Source organism: Blennius ocellaris (genome assembly GCF_963422515.1).
Source record: "Blennius ocellaris genome assembly, chromosome: 4".
In the NCBI taxonomy this organism is placed as follows: domain Eukaryota; kingdom Metazoa; phylum Chordata; class Actinopteri; order Blenniiformes; family Blenniidae; genus Blennius; species Blennius ocellaris.
In genome coordinates this window covers 21,172,845-21,189,539 of record NC_137653.1, presented here as the reverse complement: position 1 = coordinate 21,189,539, position 16,695 = coordinate 21,172,845, and the positions used below count along the sequence as shown (strand labels likewise).

At 41.2% G+C, this 16,695-nt stretch overlaps 1 protein-coding gene across 1 annotated transcript in view; it reads right to left on the bottom strand.

Annotated features, from left to right (window-relative positions):
• Positions 1-16,695, bottom strand: part of suclg2 (succinate-CoA ligase GDP-forming subunit beta) — a 119,897-nt gene that overhangs the window by 91,751 nt on the left and 11,451 nt on the right. The window contains exon 2 of the mRNA XM_080495525.1: positions 647-788. Coding sequence (XP_080351651.1) covers positions 647-788 — 142 coding nt within the window. The remainder of the gene's footprint in view (positions 1-646; positions 789-16,695) is intronic.

Below are 16,695 nucleotides of genomic sequence, written 5' to 3'. Positions count from 1 at the left end.
AAGTCACAATACCGTGCCTCATTTTCTCCTCACATGTGGTGGAAGCAACAAGATGGTCAAAAAGTTCCAGAGTCTACGCGGAAAAGGAGTGAGAGCATTTTTTTTTTTTTTAATTCTACCTTAGGAGCCATTTTCGAAAAGTTGCAAAACCCAATGTTTTATTCAATTTGTGCATGATTGTCGTTGAGCTTTCTATTTTTTTTTTTTTTGCAATTTTAGATCCAGTATGTTCATCCTGGATGTCAAAATGAATAAATGTGCTGAAGAAAATGGTAACAAACGTTCAGGTTTTAACAGCTTTAAATAGTGAAATATGAAGGTAAAATCAAAAGTAGTTAAACTGACTTTATACAATTGCACACAAGTTGCATTTATTTATTTGCTTTATGAATGTGTGCATTGGTTTATGAACTAATTGAAGATTTTTTCTAAGTTTTGAAATTAACCTCTCTTAAAACAAAATCAAAACTATTTCAAATCAAACATCAAAACACACGTCACAATGAGGGAAATCATGAAAAATCTGCGGTAAAGACATGTCAGGCAACCAGTAATTACTCTTGAGCTCAGCGTGTGTCTGATTGAAACAATTGTACAATGAATCATACAATGTCTTGAGAAGACATAGTAGTTTGTGTCCACTCACTGAGTCTCTTGGCGGCTTCCAGGGCCTCGGACGCTGTATCGGCCACGTAGAAGCGCTGGACGGCCACGCCGCTCTCTTGCATCAGCTTCTTGCTCTGGTACTCCTGCAGGTTCAGCCATCTCCTGGGACTCGACCAGGTGCACTAGAGGACGGAGCGAAGCAAGGGGATTCAGACTCTTGCTTGTGAGCGGAAGCCAGTTTAACACAGTACGACAAGGCATGCGTGACAAGGGATTCTACAGCAGTTGATGATAACCATTTTTCGTCTCCAGCTCAACATCTCAGCGCCCTCTGTGGAGATATTTTACAGTGTATAGCACCCAAATGTGTCGAACACCTGCCTCAGATCATACCGGCTGCCTTCCCTGCTCCTTTTTCCCTCCTACCACCTCAAACCCCCCCCCCCCCCCCCGCTCTGTAATGAGGCGGGCAGCCGGGCCCGAGCTGCAGGACAGCTCAGGAGCTGTTTGCTCCATCAGGAGACAGTGGCCCTGTCAGCTCCAGATGTTGTTGCTATTAAAAAGAAATTGGCTTTTTAATGTGAGGGAGAGACACGGGCTGTGGTGGAGTCAGAATCCTTCCACACCGACACAAAGCCCTGTGTACACCGTTTGGTTTCTGCGCGCGTGTGTGTTGTAGATACGTGTGTGCGCGTGTACGTATGCTAATGTTTTCGCAAGAACAGTCTTGAGGGAGTCATTAAGAAGAGAAAGACCTCTAAAGTAAAGGGAAAACAAGGATTGCAAGGTAAATTATGGCTGATCTTTGTAAATGATGTTTCAGTGTGTGCATCTCCCTACCTGGTACAGATTAAACTAATATTAAACAGGAAGAGGGCAGTGTGATATTTTACAGCGCCACAGTCAAATTAAGCTGACATGGGCTATAAACCACTGTAATATCTGCCGGATAGACACAAGACATTAGTCATTCAAGGACACCTGCATAAACACAAAGGGCACATTTGACAATGCAGAAGGTGAGGGTATGTCTGCAGCATAAAGGCCCATTGTTGACCAATACTGGAATATTGTTTGCTGTACAGTTAAAACATCAATAGAGCAACATGATTTTTTTTTTTTTAAGTAGCAAGTAGCCAGCTGCTCAAGGTTTGTTCAGTGTCTTACAGTGTGAAAAACACGTTTGTGTCTCGGTGCAAACAACCCAAAACAGTGATGATGGCGCCAAGCTGCGCCGTCAAACATGAAGTGGAATCCTAAACTGACAGTAGCACGACCAGATGATGCTCCTTAAGGAAGGATTTGAGAAAGTTCAAGATACTGGCTTTTTCAATAACGCCTAAAGCCAGCAGGCAAAAATCTACGGTTATCAATTTTGACAATAATTTGAACTTTAGGCGTGATTTGGGATTTTTCAATGTTGTGTTGCCCACGTTGTCATGCTCAGTCGTGACGAGAACACGATGCTCAACCAGCTGGTGAGGCATTTGAACAACAACAACAAAGGAGTAGCTACTACTATGGGTGGATGGATGGATACTATTGCATGCACATGCATTATATTTGACTTTCACAGGTCATAGTTTAGTTTTAGTTCAGTGGTGCGTAGGGGCATGAAAAGTCCACTACGAGCCTATTGAAGACACCGGCCAATCATTCACAAAGCAGGGACATGCAGGAAGGGGTGGGAGCACTGGAACAGAGCGTATTTGTTCAGCACTTCTCAACCGTTAAGTGATGGAAGGGGTGAAATGTAGCCTTGACTACCCTTAATGACTATTTGCGATTGAAGGATAATGAGGTTGACACAATCGCCTAACTAGGCAACAGGCGACCGAGGCTTTTTATATCCCAAACCGAGGGTAACCACCAATGAGCTTCAACAGGAGACAGAATCGCATGACCAGCGATCCACTTTTCATGCCAAAAGCAACCAGTCCCTGTGCCTAAACACACTGTATTAGCATGTTTTATCCATTCCAACTCTCACGAGAGCCAGTCAGAGACTTCATTAGAGCCAGAATGGTTTGTTTTCGAGGAGAACAGGGCACACTGATATATGCTGGCCTCTTCTTTTGCATAACTGAATACAATAACGAGGGTCATTTGCAGGTTACTCCTGCAGTCTTCTGTGTAACACCACACCACTCCTACGTTTCAGTTATTGCAGCTTCTGTATGTGTACACATATACGTATATATGGATTCATGCTTTCAAGTCTGTCTCGATAAGCACTTGACCACATCGTATGAAGATGATATGACTCTTTTAAGTGGTGCCGAGGAGTTCAAAGGCAAGGCAGTAGGCTCTGTGTACTATTACAAACAAAAACAATAAACGTGGAAAACCAGCCAGAGCTCAAACAGATCTGAGAAATGTGAAAAATGTATTTGAACAAAATGGATCATCTGTATCCCAGAGTTTCTTTATTGACAAAATCTTGCTCGGGTTTATGTCTTTAGGAATCTTTTTCTGCATTCATTCATTCCGACGCGTCTAATTTGGTGAAGAAATATTGACAAAAGCCTAAACTATCCAACTGGCAAAACACGTTTCAGTGTTTTGCAGGCTCACATTTGACTGTTGACAGCTACCTAAAGGGGCTTCTGTCTTAAACCATCCACTTTGCTTGCCGTCGCACAGTTTGCCCTGGGAGAATAAGCTCTGCTGCCTGGGTGCATGTCTCTATCCGTCAGTCTCCTGCTCTGTATTAGGCTCAAAAGAAAATGGCAAACGAAAGCCACTTGCCGGAGCAGGTTAAACGTCTCTTTAATGGATCGAGCCAGATTAAATGTTGACAGGGACACATTGCTGTGGGGTCAAGCTCACGCTGCCATCAGATGTTGGAAAAGTGCGATTGGTTTAAGCTCATTATGATACACCAGTGGTGACATGTGTAATGCCATTCTGTACAAGCTCAACTCAGATCAATTTAAGCATGAATCTCTTATACAACAATTGAGTTTATCGACTACTATTCTTGTCTTCACTATTATAGTGAAGACAAGTAGACATGTAGCGATTCAAGACAGCACGAAATCTCATGGCAACATTAGATTGTCTTTGTTTGGAAAGCCATAGGCTGCTTTGCACGTTCTGTTTGATACCATGAACACAACAGGCAACTTTCCCTCAATGTTACAGTGGAGATGAACAAATATAACTTGCAATTATTTACAGAAGCATACATAAAATAGATATACAGCAGGTTAATGATTAACTGAAAGAAGAAATGTGGTTTTCAACAGGAAGTGGAATCAAGTCTGTTTGCATGTTGCTCTCTGTACTCCTCTTGCGATCCCCGAACCACAACAGCAGAAATATCTCCACTGAGTCTGGTTCTGCAGAAAGTCTCCATCACCGAGTCTGGTTCTGAAGGAGTATTTTACCCTTGCACCGTCTCATAGGCTTGTGGAATTGTTGGGTTTTTCCTCTGTAAAAGTGAGTTGAAATGACTGGAGCGATAGAAATATAGCTAAATTGAACATAATAAATTCTCATTTAAAAACCGAGTAAAACAATACTGTAATTTGATAAATGACTGCTGTTTAGCATCCTGTTATTTGACAAGTCAAGACTCTGTAGAGCGTAAACGGGCTCATGAATAAGGGAGAATCCTAAATGTGCTGCCGGTTGACATTAATGTGACCTGAAAGCCATCGCTACAACCCGATAGGAAAAGAAAAGCACTTGTCTGCCATAAGCACGATGCACCTTGGGAGTTAAAAAAGAAAGAACAGAAAGAAAAAGTCTGGAAACCACATGTAAATGCTGGTTTCCCAAATCAGCTACCAGAAAACTCCAAAAAGTTACATGTCAAGTCATGTGTGGTCTTAAACACAAACTGTGAAGAAACAGAGATTGTAAAACTAAAGACAAAAAAAAAGAAAATCCACACAAGCTTCCAAAAATAACAATGAGTACTTCCTGGAGGTCAGGTGTGGCTGGAGGTGGCCCTTCAGGCTCTGACAGTTACCTTGGGCTAAACACCAGAGAATGGCAAGAAAGCAACGGCACTTTCTACTACATACCAGACCCACGGACACTCTGCATTAAATATGGACTGTTAACACCTTCACACCCAGGCTTCACTCCAACTCATCCTGTAATGCATTTTAACAAACTAACAACGCCACTGATGTTTTGTTTTCACTGTTCCTCCAAGAAAAACATACTCACCAGTGCTTTGCTCGGCTCCAGCGAGAGTCAACCATCGGTCTCTGTAGACTTCACTTGCAATGTGAAGTAAGATTCTTGAAAACATGCCTCCAAAACACCTGTGACTAAAATTAAACAATGTGTGTTGGTGTCCTAACTTCATCCTGAAAGCCGTCTGTACTGCGTGTTCTCAGCATCTCACTGACAGCACAAAAAATTGTCTGTAACATTAGAGTAAATGAGCTCATTTCAAAATATTGGCTAGTCTCACAACAGCCCTTGCTTTAAGCTGACTGAATTAATTCTTTACTGTTATCACTTCCATCTGCTAAATATTGACGATCACTTCCATCAGTGTTTGTCATTGGCATAGTGTGACAGGACAAGATATGGAAAATTCAAAGCAATACTGTTTCAAGTCGCCATTGGAAACACGGTCACCGAACACTAACGGTGCAAAATGGAAAAAGTAACCTTCGATTAAATTACTACTTCAGCCAAAATCCTCTTATAGATGTTGATCAGAGCTCCACAATGTTCAGGACACATTTTTCAAGATGTCCGCTGCAAATGGCTACCTGAACTCATTCCGGAGAGTCTTTATTAGATCCTGGTCTGGGATCTTCTGGGACCACTCCGAAAGGTCCATTTCCTCTTGTTGCAGCACGATTTAATCTATAGAGGTTCGTGGGCCATCATACAGAATCTTCATTCAATTTAGGCTCTGCACAACAAAGTCTTCAAGTGAAAACAGAAAACTTTAATTGCATTTTAAGGGGTCTGTTTAGACAACAATGGTGCTTGGAGCCACTCAAAACATACGTTTTTGGAAATGGGTCCTAACGTGGAACTTCCATCTTCATGTAGACGGCAGAAATGCTGTGACTGCTACTTCACATCTCGGCTGTAATAAGCAGTTCTGCACATGTGCAAGAAGATGAACAATAACAACAATGGCGGCCACCAGAGCATCACTCCCAGTCCATATACCGCTGGGACTTGGTTGGTTTACAGTCGAGTCCCCAGAATAGCAATCTGACTTCTTCGTCTGTCCATACAAATGCCCTTACGCTTGCATTGTCAATGTTTATAGCGTATTGTTCTCAGCGCGTGTGTGTGTGGTTTCATTATAAAAACAACCAACAGCACCCACTAGTGGCCCTACATGGACACTGTATCTTTTTCAGTATTTCTGATGTTTCCTCGTGAGCAAACATTTTTTTCAAAACATTGTAATTGAAAAAGGAAACGAAAACAGTTAAAGGACACATTTTCACCTGAACATGTTGTGTCAACGAGGCCTTATACACTATCCTGCAGGATGTTGTCATAGATTTGGGAACCGACTTCTCCATGTCCTGAACAATGAAAAAGCAGCTACAAATTATGATGATCCCTCCACCATGCTCCACAGTGGCAATGATGCTTAAATGTTCAAATGCAGTACCCTTTGTCTGAAACGCATAAATGTGTCAAAGTCAAGTACGTTTTTATCAAAATAGCAGTTCCCTTTATGTTGTCCTGTCATGGCGTTTAAATGTGTGTCTAAAGGTGCAGTTCCACCGCACTTTCTGTGGCAGAGCGTCACGGGGCGGAACGGGTTTTTGCATGGTCCGACTTAAAAGTTGTGGATGGTACGGAAAGGACCCGCGACCGCCGGGTACGATTTTCCGCGGCCCCTCCTTGGACAGCCGCCATCCGCTTCCATGTTCTTTGCTGGAGTGTCGCCAATTAGTTCACAACCCCGCCTACATTTTTACCGGATCATCTGTTGTGGGACCGCGCAACAGCTTTGGTCCTGGGTGCGCTTTGCCGTACGGTAACCTCCTGCTCTGTCCCACTCCGCCACATACTGTGTGGTGGAACAACGGCTTTACTGTCCTCTGTTGAGCAGCTAAAGTCTGCCAAAACCCTTCCAGTGTCATCTAAATCAACAATTCTTGAACAAACATCATGAGATCCCTTTTTCCAAACAATAATTAATATTATCAGATAGCCCGCTGGAAAAGTAAACAAAAACAAAAACATACTACAGGCGTCAAAGTCGCACTACGAGTTGTCTCCAGTCGTAATTCATTGATTGTACTTGAGGTTTACAAGCTCTTGATTCCAATTATCTCCCCATGCTGTCAATAGCCTAAGGCTTCACTTACATTTTTAAGCAGCATTGTAAATGTTTTATTGCCATGTCCGATGAAAACAAAATATCAGCTTTTTTTGTCTTTGATATTAGGATAAGCAATATGCGATTTCAAAGCAGTTTAGATGGTATTTTATAACCAAATCATGTCGAAATTTATTAAAATTCAATGAGCATTTTTTACTTCGTCCAACCACACATGAAGTGTGAGGATTAGAGGAAATATTCTTAAAATCACAAAATTTGTGTTATTATCAATTGTTCTTAAACATTCCCTTTGAAGTACATGAATATTGTTGATGTTCCAATAGTGTACACAATTAAAGTCCACACCTTGTCAAAACAAAACTATTGAGCCAGTCAGTAAATCAGAGATGCAGGAAAATAACTTCCTGGCAACAACTGCAGTCACTCCTGATACTTACGACTGATGCTAGAGATTTGAAGAAAATGTCCTGCTTGTATCGCATGGCTCAACCCCTTGACACCTGAATTTATTTCCAATTATGAAAAGAAAAAAAAAGAAAATATTTGTGGTTTGATGCAAATTCACAACAATCGGCATCGATGGGTTAATTGCAGCAGCTGTAAAAGTGAAGATACAAAATTCAAGTGACGTTGTGATTCATGTAAGGAAACACACAGAGCTCAAAATTATTTGGAGTAAAAAAAAAATTAAACATGTGGCTTGATGAGCAGACACCTTCAGCAGGATATGCTGTCATTAAAAATTAAGCTTAACCGTCAAAATACGGCAGGGAGCGATACGGACCAAACTAAAAACAACTCCTTTGAACGTCTGTGATCAAAGGAGTATATTCTATTTTATATGTGATGATATATGTTGATTCAGATTCAGGGTAAATAAAAACGAAAATTGTGCATTAACCCGAATCTGCCTTATAATAATACAGCCCACTGTGAAACTATGGCATCTTATCTAAAGTAGTGGTGTCAAACATAAGGCCCGTGAGTCAAAACTGGCCCCCCAAGAGGCTCCAAACTTTAGAATTAAAGGTTATTATGCACTTTTTTAGTGGTCCAGCCCATTCTAGGTGAAATTGGACTGTAGTGGCTCCTAAAGTAAATTAAGTAAATTCTCTTTCCCCCAAAGCGCCACATGTTTGATAAAAATGTGCAATTGTGACTCGTCGCGAGTTGGGTCCAAAAACAGTGGAATTATTGTAAAGGCTTTGTTTGTATTTTTGTAAGCCTAAAAGATTCTACAGCACTATTAAAAAAAAAACAAAAAGCACAATTGTAGCTTTAATAAGTTTCTTTTAAAATATTGAGGCCATTAGATATTCATTTTGGTCAATCTTTCCAATGGTGTTATTTAATTTTTATATATTCTTTCTGTCTAGTGTATGGATCGTGTCCAGATTAACTTTCCTGTGTCTCTTTGAGGTCGTGTCCTCCGGAGTTGTTTGTGTAATGATACTTTTTTAATGTTTTATGAGACTAGGAGTTTTCACTTGTCTTACACTTCAACATTACTCAGCTTATTTTTCTTTCTCTGATGCATTTTCTGTCTTAAGTACTGATATAAACTGGTCCTGTGGCAACTTTAGTTTGGCAAGTTTGGCACAGCAAGTGTTTGTGTTCGACATCTGGGTACCTGGATCCATGCATCAGATGTTGTGTTTGCTTTTCGCAACCAACTGGATCTCATCTTTGTCGATTTCATTCTCTTGCTCCAAGTTGATCACTGCTTCACGCCAAGTAGTAACGTGACCATGCGTAGCTTGTGTGCATAATGTCAACAAACTCAACACAGGAGAGATCGACACTTTCACAGGCACATGCTAACATATACATTGTAGATTGCAAACTTTTATGCAATTATTAGCTGGAAAACCCGCCATTATGATTTCAATTAATCGTGCAGCACTAGATAGATAGTAAACACTATATTTCAAAGGAAATTATACTTTAAAATCACAAAAAAACATGGTTTCAGTCCTTAACAGTCTCACTTAATGCTATCAGATGGAAAGCTATGATACTGCCTTGGTCTTGACAGGTGACAAATAATGCGAGTGCTTCTTATCTAACCTGGAAGAAAATGGTAGGCGGTGGACGGCAATATTGCAGCCAGAAAGGCAGCTGGCCTGCCGTCCCTTGAGATGCAGTTTCTACAGTAATTATCAGCAGCAGCATCCCAGAGACAATCCTACTCGGTCCTTCTCAGCAACTCCTGCTCCACTTACTCTTAATGCACACAAAGAGGACGAGAATAGACTCACACAGGATGTGAAATGCACACTGGTGACGACACACTGGCACAAACAAAGTTGTATGCAGTGGGCCCAAGATGGGATAAAGTATTCACAGCAAACTCTTCGACACACAAAAGCACTCAAGATCCTTCTTATGAATGCATCCAAGTGAAGAGAAATGGGACACAGTGGCAAGACAGAGTTGGAGCCGTGACAATGATAAACAATAGCATTCTCTATTAACAGATGGAGGTATGGGGAAAGACAGCCAAAATGACATTTAGAAAAAAAAAAATAGACATAGTTTTTATGAAGTACAAGCAAAAGTGTCTCCTTTTCACTCTCAGGTCATGCATTTCAGGAACTTAGACTGTCGACAAAACATTAAGCACAAGTGCCAGTTCTACAAAAAAAAATGAAGGAAAAAAAAAAAAGTTCCCTGGCTTCTCTTGTAGGTCAGAGACACATTTCAAAATGGAAATTAAATGCTTTAACTAACCATGAAGCCATACAGTTTTAATGTGATCCCCCCTCTATTAATAGCCCGTCATCAACTCCTTTACTACGTTGTGCTTTTGATGTAAAAAGTGCAGGGAAAAAAACCCTCAGCACCAAATTCAAATGAGACAAGGGAGAAGGAGGCAGAAGTCATACTGAGGAAGTACTTATTCTGAGAAAGATTTTGCTTTCAGCAGGCTTGCAGCAAGAGTCTTGACATTCAGCGAGTGATCACAAATGTCACGGCTATATACTGCAGCAGAGGTGGATACTAACTTTTTTTGTTCTTGGCAAAGGGCTTCTTATTTAAAGGGGGAAAAAGCTTTGAAAAAACGAACGGCCCACTTTGACTTCCATCTTAATTGTACATTTGAGTCGCGTTTTGATTCAAGTGTGTAATACGACAATCAAATTTAAAACTAACTAAGATCAATTAAAATATTTTTTTGCGTGAGCTTTTTTCATGTAAACCACAGACTGTTTACTTGACATATAAACGATGAAAACCACTGACATTTAAATGTTTTTTACGTTTTTATTTCTGAAACATTTCGCATTCACACAGTAACATTTTGAAAATGATGTCAGATTGCGCTGGAGTGGCAGAAATGCTGAAAACAATGTAGTGAGCATGCCAGGCCACAAGTTGGCGCACTTGATTGTTTTTTGCTGTTGCAGTTCTATGCTGATGCACAGACGTGTCAGGAGTTTCTCGTGCACCTGACCAATCAGTCATAGCCAATTACAAGCATGTCTGTTTTGGTTGTGTATCAAGGAAGCATGGCTGAAGCCAAAACCTGGAGTTGGGTCCCAAAAAAAAAAAAAAAAAAACTCCACATGCGTCATGTGGAAATGGTTTGGCTTTTCCCCGGATGGCAAAGCACAATTAACCGTAATTTTCAAAAGTGTGCACAGCCACAGTTCGGATCTGTCATAATGCGCCTCATTTTCAGGAGAGAAAACCTGCGTGTCAGATGTCCGAGCAGTAAGATGTTCTAAAGCTGTTGGATTTTTAATAATTAGGTTATAGATATTGCAGTTTCATAATGGTTTAGATTGCTGTACTGCAAAAACTATATCAATTAAAATAGGATCAGAATGGTTCTTTGGCCGAAATTGGCATTTATTTTTCAGTTTGGGCTGTTTCGCATTGGGCAATGGCTTGGTTGTACTGTTCAGAAACTTGCAAATTAATTATGATAAAATTGTGATCATGATTCCATTATCAAAAATTTGTGACGTGACATTTTTGCCATATCACCCACCACTAGCCAAAGCGTTTTCAACCCCCCCCCCCCCCCCCCCCCCCCACCACTCTTTACTCAGAGACTGAGTAAAGAGTTCCATCTTGGGAGCAGTATTCAGAAGGTTGTGTTTTCAGTTGCTCCGAGCACCATTGTCCTTTAAAGGAATGCCCAAAATGAAACAAAAGTTATGCGTTTTCACTTGAGGATAATGGAATACATTTTCCATGTAAACTACTAACATTCAATTATCAAAATCAAATGTAACATGACTAATAGACACATTGAATACACAACATCTGAAAATAATGAAATGAAAAGAAGAAATAATGCATCAAAATAATGAAAACATGCCCTAAAATCAAACTTTAAGGACAAAAAAAAAAAAAAGGTACAAAGGACCAACTGGAACAGTGAAGTGTGCTGAATAAACTATGTCACCATCCGCTTCTCTCTGAGCTCTTGTGACCTCACACAAAGACATGGAGAGGACAAACAGTGCTATGGCAGCAGATGCATCAGATTGCCAAGTCCTTGTCGCCACTCCACGAGTGGCATTGAAGGACGACATCTTGGTATGCGCAACCCTACTCCCAAAACACTTCTGTGCCTGGACCATATGGTATTCAGCACATGATCATGCAACATCAGGACTTCTCTTCCTCCTAAGAGGGACAAAATTGTAGAGTCTCATGTTTTGGTTGAGTGCAGCATGCACAATGTCAAGCCACACTTGTTGTTGGAAGTGCCATTACAGTGAGGAGGGATGCTTGATGTTGGCACTTTGCAAAGTCATTTTAAGACATGCCACCACTCTGTCGTTTGCCCTTCTGTTCAACTTAAGGAGTCAATAACCTGGGGCTAATTTAAAGCAGTTGTCTTTATCACTGTGAGAGAGCAGAGCAATGTCAAAAAGTCACCAGCTGACAGAGTGGTTCTGGCTCCCTTGGAAATTTATTAGAACCATAAGCCTTAATTTACAGGGGAAGGTTACAAAGCAGGCAATCACCTCTGATCGGGCCCATATACAGCAGCCCGTCGAAGCCACATGGCGCATCAATATGGCACTCACAAAATTCAAAGGGTCGACAGCCCAGGTCAAAAAACACATTCGTTTCCTGGAAGTGAAGCTCGAGGAGATTCAAGTGAGGAAAGATGCGATTCCTCCTTGGCAGGTGGGAACGCTAAGAGAACGTTGTTTTTAAACACTGGCGATTCTTCTAAGTTGGGACATTGTAACAGCTCAGCCCATGCTACCTTTCCCAATTCCAGCAAATTTATACATGAAAACTATATTTCTTTATAAATATGTCTGGTCAACATAATTACATAAAATGTCAAACATCAAACACTAATGAAAAGACTATATCCAACCTTTGTTGTGTTTTGGGTGCCGATTCACACGATAATGAGCCACAGAGCCACTGAAAACACAACTTTTTTTAAAACGCTCACAATCCATCTCCATGTAAACAAGGACAGTGCAATTTTTCTGAACCGCATCGACCCACCATGATTTGGAGGTCAATACAGTATAATTCGATATATTTCCAAGATAAAGGCACACGATTTTCTCACAATTAATACTAAGATTAAATATTTGGTTGTAAAAACCTGCGTAACAAAATCATTAACTGATTTTCTTTCCCCTTTTCCTCATTTTTTTTCCTGAAATTTAGCCAACCGATATGCAGCTCCTCGTGTATTTAATCATGTAAAGTACTTTAAACGCACTGGCTCCTGATTCTCAACAGGAAACATTATTTCCTGACTCGTTAGCCAAAGTGAATGAGTACTTTACGGGGGTTGGACTTCTGCTCTCATGAAACACGACACTACAAGATGCCGTCATGAGTAGTAGGAGGACCTCGGGTACCCGGTGCTCTGCTGGTGATAAAGTCAAGCAGCAGACATGCTAAAAAGGTTTCTCTGATTGATGATGTGGGAGACACATGCAAAGTGGTTGCTGCTGTATGAGTCAATCGATACCTTATGGGACACCTCAACAAGAACCATCATCACTCACTACCTTTCTGAGGTCAATAGTAAAAGTAATAAATTACCTTATGGAGTTTTATTTCGTCTACCAGTTTATACATTATGAATATAAATAAAGCTTTTATATCCCCCGTGCAAAAAACTGCATTAAGGCAGTAAAGAAAAGGAGTGAGCCAGGAATGCATTTTGATCACAAGACAATATCCTACTTACAGAGAGCATCATCATTAAGATGCCTTGATGGCTGGGCGCAGTGAGGCTCCATTAGTGGCAAACTTCCAATGAGTCAATTTAGGATTGATTCCCAAAGGAGTCTATGCAGAAAATAAAGAAAGGCTATTGGTATTTCAAGACAACAGAGGCCCGATTTTAAACAGGCATATTCATAAGGACGCTCTCAATCTGTATTGATGTGGTCCATAAGACAATACTCTCAGGACTGAGAAGTTTATAGCAGTCCAATCAGGGTTGCTTCGAAAAGAGGCTTTTAAAATCATTTTAAAGTCACAAATGTCTTCCTGGTGAGTGTCCTTATAATGATTGCGGAGTATTCCCAGCCTTTCAAAACTGGAGATGACCTTCCTCATTGGAGTCTTTTCTCAAATGTCAGAGGAAAAAGATGACATTTTGTATGAGGCCTAAAACCTATTTGCTTCTTTATACAGTGAAAGCTTCATTGAATGGAAGTCAAGTCAATTTAGGGTTTTGTTTAATTCACACAAGTAAGGCGCCTTGTAGACAGAAGCTTTGTGTCTTTTTCATTCAAGACTAAAATACTTCAATCATGACTTCTATAATGTAACTATTGCAGTGGAATTAATTTGCAGATATTCAGATGCCAAGACGAACTGTGAGGGTTACATAAGTAGTTTTAATACGTTTCCAGGCCTTTGATGGGTTAGCATACAATTAAATATTCACTACCATGTACAATCTGACTTGATGATGACGAACGAAACTGCCATTGAAGTTGTTTAACTGTGTAACCAATGTTACTTCTTTTTGGCTTTCCTTTTTCTTTTTTTTATTTAACAATACACCCCCTAACTATTGGTCTTTTTGTTGTCTTTTTTTTTTTTGATTGTCCCGTTCATACCAGAGAACAGCAGCTCACTAAAGATTACTCCTCTATCTCGCAGCTGCATCAGTGGCTCCTCTTCTCTCCATGCTCTCGTCCAGGAGTGTCCAAACTCGGTCCTCGAGGGCTCCTGTCCTGCATCTTTAAGCTCCTCCCAGTTGAAACACACCTGATCGCAATGAGGGGCTCGTTAGTGGGCTTTTTCACAACCTTGTTGATGACATCATCATTAGATTCAGGTCTGCTGAAGCAGGGAGAGAACTAAAACATTCCACTCCCCCGGTTTCTTACGGGGGGTTGTGCGTCGTCGGGTGGAACACGGGTTGGAGCCGGGAGCATCTTAATCTGCACAAGTGCAGAACTACTTCCGTGTCAACAAAGGCACATGTAATTACCGTACTTTATAGAATGTTTGAACCTGCGCCCACATGTTCCCAATAGAGGCGCACCCCACGTGCACTGCACGTCTATTGGAAACAATACGGTATTTATTTTAAGACAATCAGACCTTTAAGCCCTCATGGGCCACATAAAAGAACATGGCGGTCCACATTTGGCCCGTGGGCCTTGAGTTTGACACGTGTCGTGCCGTAGCGGGTCGCTCAGTGGAGTTCCTTCTGAAAAGTGTCTCATTGTCACAAAACAAAAAATGCCTGCACATCGCCGCTGCTCCACAGGGTTTCCTTTTGTGCATCTAGCTCTGCTTTTGAGCGTTTTTGTTATGATCGGGTTTAAAAAGAAATAGCGGAGTGAACGAGACACTCTCCTGACTCATCATCTGTGTCGCGACAAGCCGGCTAATCAGTGGCCTGCCGTCTGCCGACATCACATTTTCTATTCTACTCATATCCTACTTCCTCTTGTATCTGTGCCGTAATCGGCGCCTATGCTTCTCCAATATTTCCCTTAAATGTGATATTTGTCTTGCTGACCTCGTCTCGTTACTGTAGCCGTCACGTGCTGCCCTGAGTGATGCGTTCAGGGGCATCACGTAACTCGGACCAGCTGCGCTCCCTCTGCCATGCTCACACGGCCATCTGCCGCACCACCACGGAAGCCGTGTTTAAAACCTTTTTTTTAATAAGAAAAAAAAGTCTAACCACACAGATCTACCACTAAATGTGGAGTTACGGACGGTTTTGTACCGGGCTTACAAGGTGAACTCGTTGGGAGGGCTTTTCTGCAGCAGACGGACTACCTGCACACACACAAGCACGGGAATATCGCACACTGTGAAAGACAGATTTGTGGGAAGGGATGAAAATATGCACGGTCCCCACAATGAAATTCAGGCCTTGAAAAACAAAGTGGCACGGTGGGCCAGTGGTTAGTGCAAACTTGGGCGATCTTTCTGCAACACGTCCCGCAACACGCTGTAACCCACGCCGCCAAACCACCAAGCAAATGGAAAAAAATGTCAAAGAAAAAAATTGATTTATCTTTCTTTTTTTCAAAATTTCTTAAAAGCAGCGGACACAACACAACATTGAGACCCTGCCATGAAAGCTGGCGGCCTCATTGCAAAAATGCTGACTCGCATTAGCCTCAAAGCCAGGTTGTCAGGGTGAGTTTGTAAAATCCTGCATAATGCAACAGCTATAGAAGGGTTTTTTTTACATTTACTGCAATTCGTACCAGAAGGTATCAATAAAATCAGGCTTTATATTGACATTGTAGTCATTTTCCGCAGTAATTGTTTGATGTTGCGAAAATATGGATATTTTTATCTTGTATAGTCTGCGCCACATCAAAGAAAAACTTTAAAGTTTGATTTTAAAGGTTATTACGGCATTATTTTTCCAGCCCAACCCACTAAAGATAAAATTGGGATGCATGGAGCCCCTGATCTATCATGCGTCTGTCTCCCATTATTGAAATATGTCTTATACCTTGCATTGCAGCTGCGTTTGCACGTAGGCATTTTGGCATTTACTATTAAAGTGGTTTCATTTCCCTAAATGGAAAGCATCAGCACTGTTGACATTTCTAGCAAACAATATGCCTTTATAACGATGACTCTTTTGTGTTCAAAGCATCATTAAAAAGGACCTTAGCTTGTATTTAAAATATTTATCCTAACATTTGCATAACTGTTCCCTCATTGGCATATCGGAGTTGTATTTTCCCTGCCAAAAAAAAAAAAAAAAAGCCTAACCGCACCTGTACAAAGCTGTGCACTGTGTTCTAAATTGCTAACCACAGCCAGCAGACAGCTGGGGTTTCCAGAGGCAATGAGTATCACATATTATGAAGCAAGATCCCCAGATGCCTAGTAAGGTTAAAATCCTCATTACTTGTCATGGCCAGACCCTACCCCTTTGAAATGACAGTACGTAATTAGTAGCGACAAATGACTGCAGAGTTAATTAAACAGAATGCTCCTTAAGGGGCATTATCAAATGTTTAAGAAATTAACAGATTGCCAGTTCACCAATTCTATGTAATTGATTTGTTCCCTTTCAGGTTATGAACTCGTCTCTGTTCCCAATCCATTTAGCTAACCAACCGGGAAGAATTTAAAGCCATGCTTTCCAGTGTCCACCTCCGTGAGCATGGGCTGAAACCACATGGCGGAATACTCACAGCGACTATCAGAATCATCGCTGTACTGACTGCAGTAGGATGTTTCTCTGCTAATGGGGCGGCTCTCTGCGAGTTTGTAGCAAGACATAAAGACAGACTATTTGCAATTAGGCAACCGGCATGTAGCGAGTTGTGATTGAGGTGACATGCAATAAAGGAAACGGCCCAGGA